This window comes from Bufo gargarizans, chromosome 4 (genome assembly GCF_014858855.1).
Source record: "Bufo gargarizans isolate SCDJY-AF-19 chromosome 4, ASM1485885v1, whole genome shotgun sequence".
NCBI lineage: Eukaryota > Metazoa > Chordata > Amphibia > Anura > Bufonidae > Bufo > Bufo gargarizans.
The window spans coordinates 506991096-507014601 of record NC_058083.1 but is presented as its reverse complement, the minus strand read 5'-3'; the positions used below and the strand labels follow the sequence as shown (position 1 = coordinate 507014601).

Here is a 23506-nt window from a genome sequence, read left to right as displayed (position 1 = left end):
CGCCCTTCTGCATCACGGCCCACTCGACCAGGGCGGTGGGTGCGTCTTGGACTCACTTCCACCAAGCTTCTGCCTCACAGCTATGCAAGGCAGCGACGTGGTCATCCCTGCACACGTTCACCAGGTTTTACCAGGTGCATACGTTGGCATTGGCGGCCACTGCGCTGGGTTGCAAAGTCTTGCAGGCAACGGTGTCCTGAGCTTCCGTGAGGCAGTTTTCATGGGGGGGGTGTTTTGGTCCCGCCAGTGGACTGCTTTGGAACGTCCCACGGTCCTGTGTCCCCCAATGATACGAGCGAGAAAACCGAGATTTTTGTGAACTCACCTGTAAAATCTCTTTCTCGCTGAGTTCATTGGGGGACACAGCACCCACCCATTATTCTGTTTATAGCCGCAAGTGATAGCGGTTAGTTTGCCGGGGGGGGGGGCTCCTCAGTTTGGTTTGGCCCGTCTGGCATGAATTGTTTCTAGTGGTTTTTCTGTATGTTTAGTTCTCCTCTCCTACTGCTTGGGCACAAACTGACATGCTCTCTCCTGGCTGGAGGGGGTATAGCCGGTGGAGGAGGAGCTAACACTTTTTAGCCTAGTGTCGCGTCCTAGTGGCAGCAGCAAGCTATACCCACGGTCCTGTGTCCCCCAATGAACTCAGCGAGAAAGAGATTTTACAAGTGAGTTCACAAAAATCTCACTCTTTGTGACAGAACAGCTCAATATTTTTTATAGTTTGTCTAGCTGTGTGAATGGTACTCTCACTATCACTTTGTGCCGGTCATGTAATAAACCTGATCTGTAAATTATTAAAAGGTTATAAACAATTTTAAGCCACATTCTTATCGGTAAGATAAGACTTGAGCTATAACGAGTGTTTCGGATGTCAGAGAGCAGAGATAAGGGGCCGTCAGCTGAGCTGCCTGATGGAACAAGAGTGAAAATTCTGAGCCTGCTTCTAGAGAAACTGAAGGCTGCACAGAGACAGAGGTTCAACATTTTTAATAAAGACCAGTTAAAAAAAATGATTTTTTTTAGGTCAAAATAAGTACAATACAATAATTGAAAAAAAATTGCCCCCAAAAGCCTTTATTCTCTCTTTTGATCAATTTTTATATCTCTTACTGGTTGACAACCAATATGGCTACCACAGGCACTCCTCAAACTGACCAATTACTAATTGTCTTTTATTTTCCTGCAGTGTAAGACATTACGGAGGAAGCTAGACGAGGGGATGGTGTTTACAGAGTACGAGCAGATTCCAAAGAGAAAGGCAGATGGCGTTTTTACCACTGCAACCTCACCAGAAAACATGGAGCGCAATCGCGTACGGGAGGATATTCCCTATGAAGAGAACCGGGTCGAGCTTGTACCCACCAAAGAAAACCCAACTGGTTACATAAATGCGTCTCACATTAAGGTAAGGATGCCTTGTTCTGGGCCTAAAGGGGCAGACTGCGTTGGACAACCCCATATCCTGCTACCAGATCTGATCACCAATGGCCATATTGTTGAGAGCCCTGTAATCCGGTTTTCGCAATAAGGGACCCAGATTTTGCCTTAGGAACAAAAACATGATAGAACGTATTTTTTAGAAGGCTCCCCTAAAATAGGTTGACTACAGGATGTCCACACAGTGCTTAGCTGTAATCTTTGGAGGGACCTAACAGCAAAAGTGTTCAGTTTCCCTGCAGCGCCTCCACAGGGGAATGGAAGCATTACACAGGACCTCTTTCAAATCAATGGACTGTCAGTTTAATACACATACGTGCTGGGTCCTCCAGAGCAGGAGGTGTTCTTGAAGCCACTCAATAGCTAATATATCGGGGTCTTGAGAGGTGCCTCCCTTTTAACCAAATTCCCGACTAGATTATTCGAAGATACATTTTCTAGGATCTTTCCTTAACCCCTTCCCAACCTCCCCACGTAAATTTACGTCTGTGGTCGGGCACTTAAAAATAGTGCCCGCTCGTGAACGGAGCAGACACCATAGCCGCTGGGTGCCTGCTGTTTTAAACGTCTGTTCGCATACATTTCACGGCATCTGGGAAGTTAAAGACTGGGAGTGCTCCAGGGGATTGGAGGAACTATTAAATAAAGATATTTTTTATTTTTTTTATATATAAAAAAAAAAAATATATATTCATTCATTCTCAAATCACACACCCCCTTTCCCCAAAATAAAAATACATGAATAATTTTTTTAAATTAATATAATGGGCATCACTGTGTGTTAAAACGCCCGTACTATTAAAATATAAAAATATTTATCCCATATGGCAAACGGCGAAACTGCCAATTTGCAGGGTTTTTTTTGGTCACTTCGCCTCCCACAAAAAAATTGAATAAAAATTATCAAAAAGTCATACACACCCCAGAAGGGTATCAATAAAAAGTACAGATCGCCCCCGCAAAAAAATTAGCACTCACACAAAATTCATTTTTTTTACAAAATTCTTCATTTTTTTTTCAGTATTAAAACTTACACATGTGGTATTGTTGTAACTGTAGAGACTCTGAGAATAAAATTAACAGGCCAGTTTTACTTCATAGGAAACCCCATAAAAAAAAAAAAAAACTCCATTAAACTGTGGCAGAATTTTATTTTCCCGCTTTCACCACATGGTGCCATTTAGAAAGTTCATTTTGTCCCACAAAAAAACAAGCCCTCATATGGCTACGTGAATGAAAGGATAAAAAAAAGTTATGGCTTTGGAAGGGCTGGGAGTAAAAAATGAAAAAAAATTGAATATTACCCGCCCTTGAAAGGGTTAAAGAGCACATGTCAGCAGGATCAACCCTGTTGAACCACATGAGAGTTGATCCTTCTCCTAAAAATGATAACTGTATTGTGAAAATCGGTTGTAGCATTCCCGAGATAAAAGACTTTTATTCTTTATGCAGAGGAGGGCTTCAGTGCACCAAGGGGTGTGGCCAGCACTAGAATGCTGAGGTGCTCTAAGGGGCTAGGCCCACCCCTCGGTGCTCTGAATCCCTCATTTATATAAAGAATTTAAAAAAAAATTATCTCCAGAAGGCGACAACCAATTTTTACAAGACAGGTATCATTTTAATCAGCAGGATCAACTCCATTCTGCGGTACACTTGGTATAATAGGGTTGATCCTGCTAACATGTGCCCTGTAAGCCCTAATATTTTGCTGGTTTATTAATGTTACGATCTCATTGATGAACTGTATCATCTCCTTGTGTTGCAGATGATCGTGGGTGACAAAGAGTGGCATTATATAGCAACCCAGGGCCCCTTGCCACATACGTTTCCTGACTTCTGGCAGATGGTATGGGAACAGGGCATAAATGTGATTGCCATGGTAATGGCAGATGAGGTAGGTATATAAACAAACAGTCCTTCAACTTGTGGCATGTGGAGAGCTCATAACCCACGTTACCCAATGATGTCGTTACTTTAGCTTCCTGGAGGTGTATCTGAGGATCTGTAGTCCGCTCCTATGTATCCAGCGCTGTTGCTTAGAAACACGTATCTAGAAAATATTTGCAGGTTATGTTATATAACTGCAGGAAAAAGGAATCTTACACATATATGACAATGGATGGCCATTGGATAATTCGGCTATTCTTATGATTCTTACTAGAAATTATGAATGAATTGCTAGCAGTTTGCAATGAAGGTCCCTCTGGGCGTTACCAGTTGGCGTTGTGGTCAGTGATGGTGAAGGAGAAGAACAACAAGAAAACTATTGTTTATCACCAATTATGATGTTGTAAAAATGAATGTTGTTGGTGCCACCATTTTTAAATGTTAGTACTGCTCATAGTGATAGTTACACCAGTCATTGCAGCCTGTACAAAGGTTAGCCATATCCCAAATAATACTAAATATTACTACTATATGGTGACTGGGTAACACCGCCGTTCAGTGGCTGGGTAACGCCGCCGTTCAGTGGCTGGGTAACGCCGCCGTTCAGTGGCTGGGTAACGCCGCCGTTCAGTGGCTGGGTAACGCCGCCGTTCAGTGGCTGGGTAACGCCGCCATTATGTCACACTCTATGCATCTACAGCATTAATGATAAAGGTGTAAAAACATACAAAAGACGTTACATTTTTATATGACAATTATATACCAGTACTAATTGCAGAAAAGGGGCTGTAATTTACTGAGCTTAATAGTCAGGACTCTAGGAAAGCTGGGTGGCAGCCTCTGCGGGTGCAGAAATAGTGTCTACAGTATTTTCCAGGCTACCCAGCTACCCCAGACACCTATATGAAGCCGCCTTCTAAGACACAGATATGACTAAAATAAGCTGAAAATAAAAAGGAGACCTGTAGAGTAATGCGGGACCTGCAGCATAAATGACCATAAAGTTACCCGAAGGCAGCAGCATCTACACCCAGGTGACTCTGCTCATCTGCCCATGTCCAGACATCTTGACGAGTGTGGAAGGAAGAAGCAGCTGAGCAGAAGAGGTGAGGTGCTCCTAGGCTCAGGGTAATAAATGCCAGTTAAGCCTCATGCAGACGTCTGTGAAATACCGGACTGGCATTACAGGAGTGCACAGCATCATTGGTTGATATGACGCCATGCACTCCTGCAAGGCCAGTCCGGTATCTCGCGGACCGTGTTCCACGGACGTCTGCATGAGGCTTTACTGTCTAATGCTGCACATGGTGGGAGGTGGAGGGAGTGCACTGCAGACATTTCTGCCTGTGTTGTAGGGCATTTTTGGAGTGATAGATTAGCCCAGGGGTACAGATTGCACCTGGATGGGATTAGCCCAGGGGTACAGATTGCACCCTTCTGGCTCCTGCTCCTCACCTTTGTTGGTGTCTAGAGCTGTTGCATTCTTCTGCTGCACTAAAATCCACCCTTTGCGTCAGGACCAGACAGCATCAGGACGCTTTCTCTGTGAGCTGCCTCCACCCTTCTGTCAGTCACCCTAGGCACATGCCCTCATGTGCCTCATTGTAAATATGACCCTCGACACACCCCAAATGGTAACACCCAGCTGGACCTACATTGCAATTCTTTCCTAACATCTAGCAGGAATAATAAAGGAATGGCACCACATAGAGTCCTAAGGCTACTTTCACAGTAACGTTTCTCTTTTCCAATATTCAGATCCGTCATAGGATCTCGATACCGGAGAAAAACGCTTCCGTTTTGTCCCTATTCATTGTCAATGGGGACAAAATGCAACTGAACTGAACAGAACTGAATGCTCCAAAATGCATTCCGTTCCGTTTTGGTTGCGTTCCCATACCGGAGAGCAAACAGCAGTAAGCTGCAGTTTTCTTTCCGTCATGGGATGCGGAGCAAAACGGCATGACCCAAAATGCAAATCAATAGGGACGGAGCCGTTTCCTCAGACACAATAGAAAACGGATCCGCGCCCCCAACCCCCATTGACTTTCAATGGTGTTCACGACTGATCCGTCATTGCTATGTTAAAGATAATACAACCGGATCCCTTCAGACGCAGACGGTTGTATTATCAGTAACGGAAGCGTTTTTGCTGAACCCTGCCGGATCAGGCAAAAACGCAAGTGTGAAAGTAGCCTAAGAATACATGCTCTGGAATTGTTATTACAAGGGGGATGCAAGTAGTTGCTAAAACAGACCTCTCATGAGAGGTGACCCGTCCAATTTAAGTAGAAGACACTAATGGTAGTCCATAAGTTAGGTGCCTCATCTCTCCCGCTGATTCCCCAAAAGGGTTGCTCCACCTAAACCAATTCAGCATTGCTCAAAAATTTGCATCAGTGGAAGCCTCGAACAAAAAAACACAGAAAGCTAAAAAGGTCTACCAATGCTACCAATTTCTGGAGACACCTGTCCATCTCAAGTCCTCCACCTGTCCCACACCTATTTCCTGTGCATAGGACTTACTTCATGCACAGTTCCATCACCCCCACCCTCCGCACTCCTTAGAAATGAATATGCAAGGTGTTCTCTCCATGTCGCCCTCCTGTTTGTATAGCTGTGATATGAGGCGCGTGTTTGCTATCCCCTGTAGATGTTTTTGTGAAGCATCCAAATGCAACAGTTGTACCTGCACCTATGCCTGGGTTACGCTGGCCCTGGATCTGTCTGCTTCACATCACAGAAATCTTATCATCTCTAACAAAGGCAGAGATCGCTGCTATTGTTTATGCTAACGCGTTTTGTGGGATGCCAAGAAAAATACGTCTGGTTCCAGTGCAAGCTGAGATCTGAGCCTCGCATGCCAAGCACCCGTGGACTCTTCTAGTAAACATTGGGATTTTTTTTTTTTTTTGGTCTTAAAGGGATGATCACCAGAGCAGGCATCTTAATGATGTTCTCCAGGGCTTTGAGTAAACTCTACCTTTTACACAACCTGTGGAAGGAAGGTGGTTTCACCACTACTTTCCATTCCATCACTCCGCCGATTCTGCAATCTAGGCTGTGATCGCTTGACTCTGGCTGCGGGCTTTTCCACAGTTGTGGTGATGAAATCTGGGTCTTCCTGTTCAGCAGCATGTACGTTATGACACAGGAGCAGATCTGGTCAACATGTCGGTGAAGGATCCTGCAACCAGAGTCTGGCAGGCAAGTGAGCATATCCAAAATTGTGGAATCGGCAGTGCGACGGAATGGTAAGTAGTGGTGAAACAATCTTGCTTCCACAGGTTGCCTGGAGAACCCCTTTAAGGTAACCATACACCAGAATACAACAGTTGTTCTTCATACAAATGCATGCTCGGCCGAAGAGTAGAAATAAGCTACATTTTAATTGTGGAAGTTATTCGACCTCGAAGGGTTATATTATTGTAACAGTTTAGGATCACCAAGAGGTAATGAATAGGCCACGGTCAGAAGATTTAAAGGCTATGTACACCTTTGGGGGCAATTTTTTTTATTATTATTGTATAGTACTTATTTTGAACTAAAAATCATTTATTCAGTTGGTCTTTATTAAAAACATGGAATATGTTCTACATAGCTGAGATGTTGTACTAGCTCTGCCTGTGGATCTTTTGTCTTTTCCGTCATCTGGGGAGCAGACGGGCTCCTTATCTCTGATCTTATAAACACTCATCAAAGCTCAATCCTTAACTTACTGATAAGAATGTGACTTAAGTGTTTATGACCTCTTAGTAGTTTAGAGATGAGGGTTATTAGCTGACTGGCACAAAGTGAAAGTGCCAGTCACACAGAAAAACAGTTAATCCTTTGTGACAGAATGGCTCAATATTTTTAAAGGGGTTTTTCCATCTCAAACAATGGGGGCATATCACTACAATGAGAACAGAGCGGGGAAATGAACAGAGGGCGCACTGTGCATGTACAGCCGCCCTCCATTCATTTCTATGGGGCCGCCGAAAAAAGCTGAGCTATTTCCGTCTGTCCCATAGAAATGAATGGAAGCAGGGGCCGTGCGTGCGTGGTGCGCTCCCATTCACTTCTATGGAAGCAGCGGGGAGCGGCTTTCCCCACTCCGTTCTCGTGGGACCCGCACCTATCAGACAATGGGGGCATATTCTAGCGATATGCCCCTATTGTATGTGATGGGAATACCCCTTTAATTTAGGCCAATTAAAAATATGAATTTTAACCAGAAATGAGTAAAATACAATCATAAAGAAAAAACGCCTTCAAAGGTGTACATAGCCTTTAAATGCTCAGCCAAGCATGCATGTGCAAGTGTGCAGAGGGGAGTATAATGCTGCCAGGTGCCTCTGGAAGCAGCTGATCTCGCCTGAGAACAAAAGGATTGGGCATATTGAATTTGGCGAGTTCAGCCTAATTTGCTCTAATCTTTTATAAGAGCCTTTACAAAAGCGCTAATAACTTAGGGGGGCAATAAATAATAACTATATGTAATAGCAAAATAAATATCCATGCACCCAACACAGTTTGTTGCATGTTTGTGCTAACCTGCGCTTGTATGTTTCACAGGAAGAAGCAAGAGCCAAGGGCCACCGGTACTGGCCTAAGTTGGGATCCAAACACAACTCCACTACCTACGGAAAATTTAAAGTTACTACAAATTTCCGTACGGATTCTGGTTGCTATGCAACCACCGGATTGAAGATCAAACATCTTCTGTCTGGTCAGGAGAGGACCGTTTGGCACCTGCAGTTCACTGACTGGCCTGATCATGGATGCCCAGAGGAAGTCCAAGGGTTCTTGTGTAAGTTTAAGGGCTCAGCTAAGCTCAGCTTCCATTTTTTTATTGAGTTTATTTTCAGCATATTTTTTTGTTTGCTTTACAGCGTACCTGGAGGAAATTCAGTCTGTGCGACGGCACGCCAACAGCATGCTGGATAGTAGCAGCCACTGCAACCCTCCCGTTTTGGTTCACTGTGGGGCGGGAGTGGGGAGAACCGGCGTGGTCATTTTAACGGAGCTGATGATGCGCTGTTTGGAACACAATGAGGTGTGGCACTTTTGGATACCTGATTATTTATTTATTTTTATATATTTTTCTGTATTGTTAATTTTTATAATTAATATGCGATATTTTTCACCTGATAAGACACACCACAGTTTTAGAGGATCAGACTCCTATCAGATCTCAGGTCAGATTCCCCTCAGACTTCCATGCCAGCCCTCAGATCAGACCCCCCCCCATCAGACTTCCATGCCAGACCTCAGATCAGATCTCAATGCCAGACCCCCATATTAGACCTCAGATCAGAGATAAAATAAAAAAAATTCACTTACCTCTCCAGCTCCATTGCGCCTCTCCAGGTCTGGCGCTGTTGTGTCCAGACCGCGCTGTACGGTCACCTGACTGCGTGCAGTGTCAGGGATACATGCACTATGTCCTGACACTGTATGCAGTCGGGACAGTGCAGCGCGGCCCCAGGGAGGAAGACCAGGGAGGGTGAGTACCAGCAGTGCTCTTAGCGCTTCACTTCCTGCTCCCCGCACCTACTGCATACTAGTATGGAATCGCTCACTAGTATTCAATTTATAAGACCCCTCTTTTGAGGGGAAAAAGTTCATCTTTTTGAAGTGTTAAGAGAAAAATCTGGTATTTTTTATTTTTTACATTCTAGTTAACATGAAATGAATTAATATTTAAATTTAATTTTATCACTATTTGTTAATAATATATATTTATGTATTTTACTATTTATTTTCAAATTAAAATATTCAAAATAAACTTAAAAAATCTGTATTAATAATTATTGGCTGCCCCTGTCCTCTTTAGATGGCGCAGAATTATTCAAATTTTTTCATTTACTTTAGATTTAATACATTGCATATAGTTTGACATTTTTTTTATGTAGAATTTTTATTATTAAACATCATGATCAATATTTCATAGTACATGAAAATTGGCTGCTACTTTACTCTAGATCTATAAGATGTGACCTCTTTCTAAAATAATTATTTTTCTACATTTTTTTTTTGGGGTGTAGAAAACTGAAATCCCAACCATGTTGAAATATCTCCGGGAACAAAGGATGTTCATGATTCAGACGATTGCGCAGTACAAATTCATCTACCAAGTTCTCATCCAGTTCCTTGAAAGTTCCAGACTAATTTAATATTGTAACTACGACTCTTTTGTATGTATTTAAAATCTGGTTTGCAACAGACAGAACCATTTTTTCCTTTTATTTTAATTTTTTATTTTTTGAAATAAGTTAATTTATTTCTCTTAATTTATGTAAAAAGTTGAACAGTTTATTGAACCACCGATGTTTTAGTGGTTGAGTATTTTTTTACTCTGACTCCTGATCGGTGGTTTGCAAACTGTACGAAAGCAATAAAAACACTGCTTGTATGTAATAGAAATATTACGCACTATTGTATGTACAGTTCATCAACACATGTTGCTTAAAATTATTTTGCTTTTTAATTTTTTTTAACATTTTTTTTAGTAATATATACTCTTGTCTAGATCCTGCTGTATAGTTAGTGTGAATGAAAAATGCACCTTAAGCAATGCATAAAATCAATGGAATTAAAGGGGTTGTCGGGGTGTTAAATATTGATGGCCTCATGATAGGCCAACAGTATCTGATCGTGGGGGGTTGACTCCTGGCACCCCTGTCGATCAGCTGTTTGAAGAGGCCACAGCCTCTCTTCCTAGGCCAGTGATGTCATGTTTATCAGTCACATGGCTTAGGACCAGCTCTGTCCCATTTAAGTGATCTGCAGTACCAAGCACCGCCACTATACAATGGACAGCACTGTACTTGGTTAGCTGCAAGGAGGCCATTGAGCGTTGAGCCCTCTTCAAACAGCTGATTGACAGGAATGCTTGGTGTCGGACCCCCATGATCAGGTTTCGATTACCTATTCTGAGGATAGGTCATCAATATTAAACACTTGAAAACCCCCTTTAATGGCCATGTGCCCCACAGTCACCAATCGGAGCCCAACTTCAGTTTTCTAAAATGCACAGGAAAAAGAAAAACTGAGCTCTGAGTAGGCCGACGTGTCCACTTTTACTTTTAATACTTTTAATACCCGAGAATTTAATGGGGTTTTCTGGGCTACAGGTATTGATGATATATCCTCAGGAGAGGTCATCAGCATCAGGTCGGTGGGTGTCCAACCCCCAGAATAAGCACTGGGAGCTATAGAGTTTACAGAGCACAGCTCCGTATATGATGTAGTGGTCATGCCTGGGTACTGCAGCTTGCTCTTATTCAAGTGGAACACCTGTGCTGGAAACTACACAGTATACAAAGCCGCCTGTTTTCGCTCTGTATGTTGTATAGTTTCCAGAGCCACAGCAGCCTTAAAGAACTGATTGGTGGGGTGTCGGACCCCCAACCATCTGATAGGTCATCAATACCTGTAGCTTGGAGAACCCCATTAAAATATATTTTTTGTTTTATTTTTGTTCTTTTTTATATATGTTTTTTTACCTTGTATATGTTAAGAAGAAATAATAAGATACAAAATATTATGGAAAGTTTTGCAAATAACAAGACATCTGAAAGTGGTGTTCTTTTGTTAATGAAAAATTACCAAAACACATGGAAAAAAAAAATCACGGAAATAAACTTTTTAACAGGCAGCAAACAGTCCTGCTGGGTTGACGGATACAGTTGTGTCCAGGCTAGAAAATGCTCTGTGAGCTTAGGCTACGGTCACATCTCCGTAGTAAATTCCAGCAAAGGAACAGCCCGCCAAAGTGCACCGTAACCGGCATGGCCGGATAATGCCGAGCACCTCCAGATCCCCTTTGACTACAATGGGATCCAATGGGGATCCATCCGCTGCCTAGACTCCAGACTGATGCATTGTAGCAAACTACCAGAGAGATTTGCGCAGTTGCTGATGATGTGTTTAGCTCACAGAGCACTGTCTAGACTGAATACAATGGTGTCCACTTCTCTCATACTAGTTTGCTGCCTCTGAATGTAATCCAGAATATCCCGATCACTGACAGCAAGCAAGTGTTTTGAAAATGGTGAGGATTTGAAACACAAAGTATATTCGATCTGTAATTTATAGCGCTCAAGCTTTAAAGGGCATCTGTCAGCAGTTTTGTACCTATGACACTGGCTGACCTGTTACATGTGCGCTTGGCAGCTGAAGGCATCTGTGTTGGTCCCATGTTCATATGTGCACGCAGTGCTGGGAAAAATTATGTTTTAATGTATGCAAATAAGTCTCTAGGAGCAACGGGGGCGTTACCATTACACCTAGAGGCTCTCTCTGCAACTGCCGCACCCTCGGCACTTTAATGGTCAGGGACAGGCGTGATCTCGTTTACAATGCCTGGCCCTGTCGGAGTGCGCGGCAGTTGCAGAGAATACAGAGCCTCTAGGTGTAATGGTAACGCCCCCGTTGCTCCTAGAGGCTCATTTGCATACATTAAAACATCATTCTTCTCAGCAATGCAGTCACATATGAACATGGGACCAACACAGATGCCTTCAGCTGCCAAGCGCACATGTAACAGGTCAGCCAGTGTCATAGGTACAAATCTGCTGACAGATGCCCTGTAATAAAAACCAGTAACAAACCTTTAACAAATAATCCAGTCTGGCCATAGAATGATGATATATGGCCAGTAATACCAGTTATACATTATTTCTAAAAATATGATCAAATCGGCACTAAAGCTTGACGAATCGTCCCTCAAAACCGAAAATATTAATTTTATATATTTGTACATTTGCATATTTGTGACTATATAGTATTGTTTTATGTACTAATATTATAGGGGGTATAATAACTTTTTAGTTTTTTTTTTTGCTACTTTGTTTTGTGTCTTTTTTTTCCCCCCACATATTTTTTATAAACTGTACAGAATATTTTGTCGAGTGATTTCTATGAACACCAAATAAGTCAATTAATTTATAATCTGTAAAATGCAAAATCTAGCTAGAATTAATTTGTCAATATCCAAGGGGGGCAGGGTTCTCCTTTTTTATATTATCTAGTACCTCTTGAAAAGGGATAGAGGATTTATATGTCAGCTTGTAGACGGGTCTGTTTGCCATATTTATCTTTAGTACAGAATGTATCTGTGGGTGGAAAAACTTTTTACAAATTTGTGTCAAAGAAAAATTTACATGGAGAATAATAAACTTTGGACTCTTGGGAAGATTTAAGGAGGAAGCCCATGGACGCCACGGGGTTGCTTTTCCTCCTTTTCTGGCGCCAGCATCGTGCTAATTGAGCTGTCATTTGAGACAGACTGGTTGCTAGGGATACAACATACCGCTATGACAACGGGTCCTTAGCAACCAGTCCGTCTCAGATTACTCAGGTCTTCAGGCACATAGCCATTGAGCTGAACACAGAGAAGGGAGTGAGGAGGCCTGGCAGGAGTTGTACCAGCGTTATCTGCCATATTGGTCAGAGCTTTAAAAATAAAAATACAGGCTTAAAAACCCTTTCAAATTTGTGCCCAAATATTTTTTTTCTCAGGGATATGGCTCCAGGGAGTAGGATTTATATATTTTTCAAAAATGTTAATCATAGGAGGAGCAAATGTGAAGGGATTTCCAAAGAACATGGAAGGAGCAAGTTCTTCAAAAATGTTTAAATCTTCTCGTTTATTGCTTTAGATTGTCCAGGGCTGGCCGAGGTTAGGAAGGCATGGCGGCTTTGTTCCAGATACAGCAACACACTTGCCTATAGGCTGCGTCTGGTAGCACAGGAGCGGAGCTGCAATCCCACACACAACCTGTCAGGCCTCTTTCACACGAACGTGCGCTCCGTGGCCGTATTGCGGAACGCATTTGCGGATCCGCAATACACGGGCGTCGTTCCGTGGGCATTCAGCATCACGGATGCGGACCCATCTACTTGAATGGGTCCACAAATCTGGAGATGCGGAATGGCGCGGAACGGAACCCTGCGGAAGCACTACGGAATGCTTCCGTGGGGTTTCGTCCCGTAATTCCGTTCCGCAAAAAGATAGAACATGTCCTATCTTTTTGTGGAACGGGTGGATCGCGGACCCATAAAAGTGAATGGGTCTGCGATTCGCTGCGGCTGCCCCAGTGGGGGGTTGCACACGTTCGTGTGCAAGAGGCCTTAACGAGTATACCGCTGTTTTTTTTTTTTTTTTTTTTTTTTTGTACAACCTGGTTATTGCAACTCAACACCACTCAATTGACCCTGGGACTAAGGGCTCATGCTCACGAACGTATTTTATTTCCGCTTCCGTTCCATTTTTGTTTGCAGACCATATGCGGAACAATTCACTTCAATGGGTCTGCAAAAAACAACGGAAGGTACTCCGTGTGCTTTCTGTTTCTGTATTTACGGTCTGCAAAAAAGTAGTGTATGTCCTATTATTGTCCGCAAATCACGGTCCGAGGCCCCATGCAAGTCAATTGGTCCTCCAAAAAATATGGAACGCACACAGAAAACATCCGTATGTCATTCGCATTTCATCCGTATTTTGAGGATCCATACTGTAGAAATTCTAGGCCCAGCCCATATTGCTTATGTGTTTGGTGATTAATAAGTTACTGTTACCTCAGAGACGGAACAACGGATCCGTGAAAAACGGACCACAAAACAACAGTCATGTGCATGAGCCCTAATACTGCAATACTGGACATAGCCTATGTCCAAGGGTGGCGCTGTTTTTGGAATAAAGCTGCCAATCCTTCCTAATCTCCTATAACTGTTAAATAAGTCAAAAAGTTATTTTGAGCCTACTATTCCTTTCTTTATATAGTTTTGTAAAGTATATAGTGTATTTTTTTTGTTCTTACTGTACTGCTCCATTAAATTGTAACACCTCATTCCCCTGTGCCTTTGGGCGCACACGTTTTGTATACTATGCATTTTATTTTATGGACTTTAGAAAGAACCTAACTACTTCGAAACCTGTTTTGCACTGTGCGCCTATACCTAGCTGTGTATGTGTATGAGCTTTGTTACTATACTGTATTATATTTCAGCTTCTGTATATTGGCCTTCCTAACTCTGGTGAACAACCCTGTTTGTGTTTTTCTATGGCTGTTTTGTACTGAAAAAAAAAAAAAGTTTGTATTCTGTGTATATTTCATTTTCAAAAACTTTTTTTATATTTTTTTTTTTAGGTCTGTAATTTGTCATTCCATAAGCAAAAACAAAAAACCCTAAAAACAGATCGACCTAATTTGTTGAGCAGAGATTATATATATATATATATATATATATATATATATATATATATATATATATAAATAAATAAATAAACACTGAGTTCTTGCCAAGTCGAATTTCTTGAGCATATATATTTTTTCTTTATAAAAAACTGAGGACTACACACAATCTACTTGCTGAGGAAATAGCCAGACAAATATGCCCATAACTTCTTACCTTATGATAAAGGTCTGGCTAAGGATTTAAGTCCACTTCAGCAAAATACAAACACCATCAATAGACAGGACTATTCTTGTCTGCAATACGGACCAGAATAGGACATGTTCTATAATTTGTGGAACGGCCACAGATCAGTTTGCTATCCGCAAAAAACTGGGGTCATGTGCGTGAGACCTAAGGGGTCATGCACGCAACCGTTGTTCAACCGGGCAGCAACGTGCTTTCCCCATCCGTCGCTTCGTTCTGTGGCCCTGCAAAATAAATAGAACGTGTCCTATCCTTTTCTAGCATGAGTCGCAAATTGCGGAATGCACAAGGGTCGGCATCCATGTTTTGCGAATCTGCAATTTGCAAAACACTGCATGGTCGTGTGCACGAGCCCTAAGGCCCCTTTCACACGAGCGAGAATAATGTGTGATACGAACGCATTGCGTCCGCACAGAATCCGGAGCCATTCATTCAAATGGGTCTGTGTACATGAGCGGTGGTTTTCATGCATCACTTTTGCGTTGCGTGAAAATCGCAGCACGTTCTATATTCTGCCATTTTCACGCAACGCTGGCCAATGGGGATTTGATTTTCACGGATGGTTGCTAAGATATGTTGTTTGTAAACATTCAGTTTTTTATCAGGCGCGTGCAAAACGCAATAAATCGCATTGCACCCGCGTGATAAAAACTGAACAAAACAGAATGGCTTTGTTTGCAAAATCACGCAGTTTTCACTGAACACATCCGGACACGCTCGTTTGCAAGGGGCCTAAGGCCTCATGAACACGACAGTATTTTTTCACGGTCTGCAAAACGGGGTTCCATTGGTCTGTGATCCGTGACCGTTTTTTTGTCCGTGGGTCTTCCTTGATTTTTGGAGTATCCACGGGCACGTTTTGGTGTCCGCCTGGCCGCGCGGAGCCAAACGGATCCGTCCTGAATTACAATGCAAGTCAATGGGGACGGATCCGTTTGACGTTGACACAATATGGTGCCATTTCAAACGGATCCGTCCCCGTTGACTTTCAATGTAAAGTCAGGAGTCCCTTTTATACCATCGGATCGGAGTTTTCTCCAATCCGATGGTATATTTTAACTTGAAGCGTCCCCATCACCAGGCAGCAGGGGGCAGTCATGTACACAGTTCGTAGTATATTCTAACTAGAAGCGTCCCCATCACTATGGGAACGCCTCTGTGTTAGAATATACTGTCGGATATGAGTTTTCACTTCGTGAAAACTCAGCTCTGAAAAAGCTTTTATGCAGACGGATCTTTGGATCCGTCTGTATGAAAGTAACCTACGGCCACGGATCACGGACACAGATGCCAATCTTGTGTGCATCCGTGTTTTTTCACGGACCCATTGACTTGGATGGGTCCGTGTACCGTTGTCCGTCAAAAAAATAGGACAGGTCATATTTTTTTGACGGACAGGATACACGGATCACGGATGCGGCTGCAAAACGGTGCATTTTCCGATTTTTCCACGGACCCATTGAAAGTCAATGGGTCCACGAAAAAAAAACGGAAAACGGCACAACGGCCACGGATGCACACAACGGTCGTGTGCATGAGGCCTAAGGCTGAGGTCACACAGCTTTTTGTTTTTGGTAGTTTTTGATGTGGTTTTTGGAGCCAAAACCAGAAGTGGGTTGGAAAGGAACCAGTAATATAAAAGGAAGGATTTCTATTCCTCCTGTCCTGTTGGATCCACTTCTGGCTTTGGTTAAAAAAAAATAAAAAAAAAATTTGATCACGAGAACGGACCCCTTACCCCTCCGGCCCCCTCCAAAATAAACAGAGCAGCAGATGGGGCATGCGCACTGCCACTCCATTCCTCTGAGCGCTGTACTTTGCGGTGTCCGGACTCTCGTGGAGATGAATGGAGCGTCTGTGCGGATGCCTGCAGCTCCGTTCATTTCAGCAGGGCCCACGAGGGGTATGGAGTCTCATGAAAAGTGGGGGTCCCAGAAATAGGACCTCCACTGATCTAATTTGCTGTAGATAAGTGATAACTTCTCACACCAGGAATACAGCTGTGCAATGAGCAGCATATGCCCATCTGTGCTGTTTGGTTAGCTTCATTTGCCTGACGGATGTACGCTGAGTGGCAGGAGAATTACTGCAGACCTTTACTTCCTTCGTGCTGATTGGGGTATGGTCACCTGGCACTGATTTGCCTATGGCCTATTGACAAGAGGATCCACAGCAGAAATCTGAGGCTGACACTCATGTGCTGCGATGTGCCATTTAATTGGGCTAATCTGCAGCTTTTGGCCTCATGCACATGGCCGTTGTTTTGGTCCGCATCCGAGCCGCAGTATTTGCGTCTTGGATGCAGACCCATTCACTTCAATGTGTGCTTTCTGCATCCGTTGCTCCGTTCCGTGGTCCGCAAAAAAAATATAACCATCCTATTATTTGTTTTCTTTTTTTTTGGGACAAGAATAGGCAGTTATTTTAATGGCTGTCCGCGCCGTTCCGCAAATAGCGGAACGCACACGGACCACAAAACACACAACGGTAGTGTGCATGAGGCCTTTCCATGTGGAATCTGTGAGGAGAATGAACATACTCGGGTTACAAAAACCCCATTTACATGCACTGTAGGCAGGATGTCAGCAGATTTTAAGAAGATTTTGGCATGGAATCCACATGGAAATACTCAATGAATCCTGGTAGTGTGAATGGGGCCTTAAGAAAAAAAGATCTTAAATATCTCGCCCAAACAGGAAACTATAAGCTGTTTTATAGAGAGAACCTACTAGTTATTAAAGGGTTAAAGTTAAAGTTTTCTGCGATTTTGATACTGATAGATCTTCAGTATCTGATTGGTGGGGGTCCGACGCCCGGGTCCACCGCTGATCAGCTGTTTGAGAAGGCATCGGCGCTCCTGTGAGCACCACGGCCTTCTTGCAGCTTACCAAGCACAGCGCCGTACATTATATAGTGGCCGTGCGGGTTTCGCGCTCCGCTCCCATTCATTTCAATGAATGTGAGTGCCAGTTCCTTCTTAAACATCTGATCGGGCCGGGGGTCTAGGTTTCAGACCCTCACTGATTAGCTGAGGATAGGTCATCAGTATCCAAATTGCAGAAAACCTCTTTAAAGTCCTGTGATCACAGCAGCATTGGCACAAATTCAAGGAGACTGCAGTTTGCAGGCTTGCAGACACGGTGACCATGACTGTCCTATCGCTTCATCTGGAACATGGCAAACCATTTTATAATTTACTGTTGGTAATTAGGGAGAAAGAATAGACTGCAGCACAAATGGCTTTGTTTTGAAGGAGAAGGCTTCACAAAGGCCCTGAACATGAGGATTGTAGAGCACTGGGAAGTTTATGTCCCTCTGAATTTACATTTTAGCTCTTTTGCATATCACTTCTTTTTCAGTTGTTTATGGCCAATTTCACATGATCATATCCAGTGCGAGAAGTAAGCTCCATGTGTCAGAGGTATTTCCTGTCTCGAACGCTATGACACGGACCCATGGCATTATAATGAGTTCTAATGCGGTGCGCTCCTGTCCAGCCTCTGCTCTACTGAATTGTGCCATGATGCCATCAGTACTATTCTTTACAGTTGAGGTCACACAGCATTATAAATCATTATAATGCCATGGGTCCATGTCATAGCTTTCTAGTGTACAACTGACCGCTTCTATCAGACAACCAAAGATTCCCACCTGTGCAGAAGACGGCTGATTTTGTCAAACACCTTAGTAAAAATAAAATAAACATATAAACTTTTCTTATAAACTGTAGAGACACATTATGGAGAGTTCATATCTCCGTTTCATTTTTCATTCATCTGATCCATCAGGGGGACAGAAAAAATAAATAAAATAAAAAACGGATCCCGTTGCATCAGTTAAGCCCATTTGGTATCCATTTGAGCCATCTCAGACGGACATGGCTCAAATGGATGCCAAATGTGCATAACTGAAGCAACCAAATCCTTTTTTTTTTTCTTTTCTGTTCTGCTGATGGATCAGACAGGAGTGGACTGGGAACCTAAAGTGGCCCTGGGGAAAAAAAACTAAAAGTGGCCCCAGATTCCACACTGCAGCACAAAATACTGCCTAAATAAATTAATGCTGAGAGTATCAGATCATTATGTACCTGGCTGTTGGCCAAGAGGAGGTAAATTTCCCTGTAGTGTCTATGGCCAATCCGCCCCTGGGATCAGAAGAATGGAAAATGAAACTGAGACGTGAACTCTCCCTTAGGCCTCTTGCTGCGCACGGGCACCGACCGTGGGCCAGCCGCATGCGGATCGTGACCCCATTCACTTGAACAAGTTCTATCTTTTTGCGGAATGGAACCCCACGAAAGCACTCCGTAGTGTTTCTGTTCCGTTCCTCTGGATTTGCGGACTCATTCGAGTGAATGGGTCTGCATCCGTGCTGTGGAATGCACACGGTCGGTATCCCGTGTATTGTGGACCCGCCGTATGCGAGCTGCGATACGGTCGTGTGCAAGAGGCCGTATGTGTTTTGCGGTCTGTTTTTCACGGATCCGTTGGTCCGGTTTTTGTTTCCGTTCCTTTTTTCCATAAAAAATTTCCATATGGTTTCCGTATGCGATCCGTTTTTTGCGGATCGCAAACGGAAACCTAAAATTTGTAATCATTACTGTAATGTTTGTAAACCGTAAACACATGGGCAAAATGGGCATGGATCTGCAAAAACCGGATGACATACAGATGTGTTCCGTATGCATTCCGTATTTATTGCCAACCCATTGACTTGAATGGAGCCACGGAACGTTATTTTCGGACAATAATAGGACAAGTTCTATCCTTTAGTGGAACAGATATACGGAAATACAAAAACGGAAAGCACATTCCGTTTTTTTCCCTGAACTATTGAAATTAATGGTTCCGCAAACGGAACCCGCAAAAACGGAACGAAAACAGAAAAAACTAAAACATTTGTGTGCAAGAGGCCTTAGGGCAATCACGGAGATGCGGAACAGAAGCACTACGGAGTGTTTCTGTGGTGTTTCTGTCCGTGCCTCCACACCGCCAAAAAATTGAGCTGGTTCTATATATATATTTTTTTTTGCAGTGCGGACGGATCATGGACCCATTCAAGTTGAATAGGTCTCGATCCGTCCCGGCCGCCGCACGGACGTTGCCCATGCCCAAAGCACGGAACGGATGCACAACGTTCATGTGCAAGAGGCCTTATAATGACCAGCTAATATCCAGAGTATATGCAGCATGGACAGCAGCTAGACGGGCTGGGGGTGACTCCGTAAGGTCCTGGTTGTCACAGGTATGTGGAGCCATGCTGACTGCAGAGCATCCCACAGCTGCTGGAGGGGGGGATCCATAGAGCGAACACGACCATCGAGGTGGTCCCACAGATGCTGAATTGGGTTCCAGTCTGGGGAATTAGGAGGCCAGGGTAGTACTTGGAAGTCGTCTTGTTGCATTTTCTTGCCAGAAGATCCGATCCATCCCAGAGAAGACAATCGGCATGTATGGGTTACATGATCTGCAAGGATGGATTGCAGAGGAGGCCCAGATAATGCCATGAAAACATCCCCCAGACCATAACTCTGCCACCACCAGCTTGTGCTCTTCCAGCAATGGTTTCAGGGTGTTTGTTCTCTGATGTTTCTGGCCTGACACGCCAACATCCATCCGTTCCATAAAGCAGAAAAGGTGACACACCGGAGAAGATAACCTTTTGCCAATCAGCAGAGGTCCAATTCTGATACCGTTGTGAAAATTGAAGCCTTTTCTGCCAATGCAGAGGTGCAGTGACCGTCCATCTGCTTCAGAGCCTTATACGCAGTAATAGTCACTGAGCTGTTCTGTTAGGCCTCATGCACACGACCGTTGTGTGCATCCGTGGCCGTTGTGCCGTTTTTTTTCGCGGACCCATCGACTTTCAATGGGTTTGTGGAAAAATCGGAAAATGCACCGTTTTGCAGCCGAGACCGTGATCCGTGTATCCTGCCTGTCAAAAAAATAGGACCTGTCCTATTTTTTTGACGGACAACGGTTCACGGACCCATTCAAGTCAATGGGTCCGTGAAAGAACACGGATGCACACAAGATTGGCATCAGTGTCTGTAGGTTACTTTCATACAGACGGATCCGAAGATCCGTCTGCATAAAAGCTTTTTCAGAGCTGAGTTTTCACTTCGTGAAAACTCAGATCCGACAGTATATTCTAACACAGAGGCGTTCCCATAGTGAGGGGGACGCTTCAGGTTAGAATATACTAAAAGAACTGTGTACATGACTGGCAGGTGCTGCCAGGCAGCAGGGGGGCAGACCCCCCCCCCTCCAGTTAACACATTGGTGGCCAGTGCGGTCGGCCCCCCCCTCCCCTGTAGTTAACTCATTGGTAGCCAGTGGGCCCCCCTCCCTCCCTCCCCTGTAGTTAACTCGTTGGTGGCCAGTGGGCCCCCTCCTAATTAAAATCTCCCCCCCCTATCATTAATGGCAGTGGAGAGTACCGATCGGAGTCCCAGTTTAATCGCTGGGGCTCCGATCAGTAACCATGGCAACCTGGATGCTACTGCAGTCCCGGTTGCCATGGTTACTTAGCAATTTGTAGAAGCATTATACTTACCTGCGAGCTGCAATGTCTGTGTCCGGCCGGGAGCTCCTCCTACTGGTAAGTGACAGGTCTGTGCAGCGCATTGCTTAATGATCTGTCACTTACCAGTAGGAGGAGCTCCCGGCCGGTCACAGACAGCGCAGCTTGCAGGTAAGTATAATGCTTCTACAAATTGCTAAGTAACCATGGCAACCGGGACGGCAGTAGCGTCCTGGTTGCCATGGTTACCGATCGGAGCCCCAGCGATTAAACTGGGACTCCGATCGGTACTCTCCACTGCCACCAATGATAGGGGGGTTGATTTTAAATAGGAGGGGGAGGGAGGGGAGAGGGCCCACTGGCCACCAACGAGTTAACTACAGGGGAGGGAGGGGGGGCCCACTGGCCACCAACGAGTTTACAGGGAGGGGGGGCAGCCGCACTGGCCACCAATGAGTTAAAAACAGGGGGGGGGGGGGGGGTCTGCCCCCTGCTGCCTGGCAGCACCTGCCAGGCAGCAGTCATGTACACAGTTTTTTTTGTATATTCTAACCTGAAGCGTCCCCATCACCATGGGAACGCCTGTGTTAGAATATACTGTCGGATCTGAGTTTCACGATCTAACTCATATCCGACAGTATATTATAACATAGAGGCGTTCCCATGGTGATGGGGACGCTTCAAGTTAAAATATACCATCGGATTGGAGAAAACTCTGATCCGATGGTATAAAAGGGACTCCTGACTTTACATTAAAAGTCAATGGGGGACGGATCCGTTTGCAATTGCACCATATTGTGTCAACGTCAAATGGATCCGTCCCCATTGACTTGCATTGTAATTCAGGACGGATCCGTTTGGCTCCGCACGGCCAGGTGAACACCAAAACGACTTTTTTTTCATGTCCGTGGATCCTCCAAAAATCAAGGAAGACCCACGGACGAAAAAACGGTCACGGATCACAGACCTGCGGACCGTGAAAAAATACTGTCGTGTGCATGAGGCCTTAGACACACGTCTGGTAGCCTCCTGGTTCATTTTGGCAGTGAGCGTGTCGGTCTACCCTTGCGCACCTTCGCAGGCGATGTTCAACCTCTCATATCAATGGCACGTGGTCTCCGCAGTTTCCATGTTCCTTATTTGCAATGGTGCCATTTGTGCACTCACGATACACTTTTACCACAGCAGCACGAGAACAGTTCACACTGCGCAGTTACAGAAATACCGCCACCCTCTGCAAAAGCCAATAATCATCCCTTCTTGCAAGTCACCCCTTTTACTCATGACAGTAATAAGGGATATTTGTGCAGACAGCTGATCACACCCCTTATATACCCACCAAGCCAGCTCACCAAAACGTGACTTCCTTCATGAGCAACGCGCTACCGACATAGGACTCAACTGTGTAGAAGGATGTTTTTCAAAGAAAAATGCCAATAGTCTATCCATAGGATGGGCCATCAGTGCATCAGAGTTGGGGGTTTAATCCTTCGGAAAAACAGGTCATACAAGTTTTATTTTTTTGCCGTCCACACTCCAACAGCCCTAACTTTGGCGCAGCTAGCTACCATTTTAGGATACATATAATGACTTTTTCACATCACATTATGGCATATACTCAGGGAAAATCACCTGGCATACACACCGGCCACATCCATAGAGCTCCATTCACCCAACAAACAAAAACAAGTCCATGGGCCAGAATACCTCTCTTGGAATGGCAGTCATGCATGGGCGCTGACGCTCTATAGGGCCGCCAGAAATAGCCAAGTGCTTGTCCTCTGCAGGCCCATAGTTGAACAGAGTGGTGGATACTCATGTGTGTTTGCCGCTCCATTCAAACAGGGAACACAGACCTCTATTCTCATGATCAGTGGGGGCCAGACACTTGTATATCCACAGGATAGGGGATACTTTGTTGTAATGGGACAGACCCTTCAGGGTGGGCACCAACTTTTCGAGCAACTTCTTCTAAAAGGTCACTTTGATAATAAAAAAAAAACATTATCCATCCTAAAAATCTCTGCTACTAGGAGGTCTCCCATCTACCAATTTTGCTGTCCCCTATCCGTTCCTAGGCGAATCCTGTCCTTAGCAGCATAGACGGACTGAAGGAAGTGGATGTGTCCTCCTTCACTGGCTGGCGCCAGCGCTCAGCAAGATTCTGAGCTCAGTGCAGAGGCCCTTTCCCTATCCAGGGCTCAGAACTTGAACACTGCAGAATGCT

At 44.3% G+C, this 23506-nt stretch overlaps 1 protein-coding gene across 1 annotated transcript in view; it reads left to right on the top strand.

Moving 5' to 3' along the window:
- PTPN14 (protein tyrosine phosphatase non-receptor type 14) overlaps positions 1 to 11500 on the top strand; it is a 111971-nt gene extending 100471 nt beyond the window's left edge. The window contains exons 15-19 of the mRNA XM_044290782.1: positions 1190 to 1408; positions 3206 to 3334; positions 7885 to 8119; positions 8202 to 8365; positions 9357 to 11500. Of these exons, the coding sequence (XP_044146717.1) occupies positions 1190 to 1408; positions 3206 to 3334; positions 7885 to 8119; positions 8202 to 8365; positions 9357 to 9485 (876 nt within the window). The 3' untranslated portion in view covers positions 9486 to 11500. The remainder of the gene's footprint in view (positions 1 to 1189; positions 1409 to 3205; positions 3335 to 7884; positions 8120 to 8201; positions 8366 to 9356) is intronic.
- Positions 11501 to 23506: the final 12006 nt, after the last annotated feature.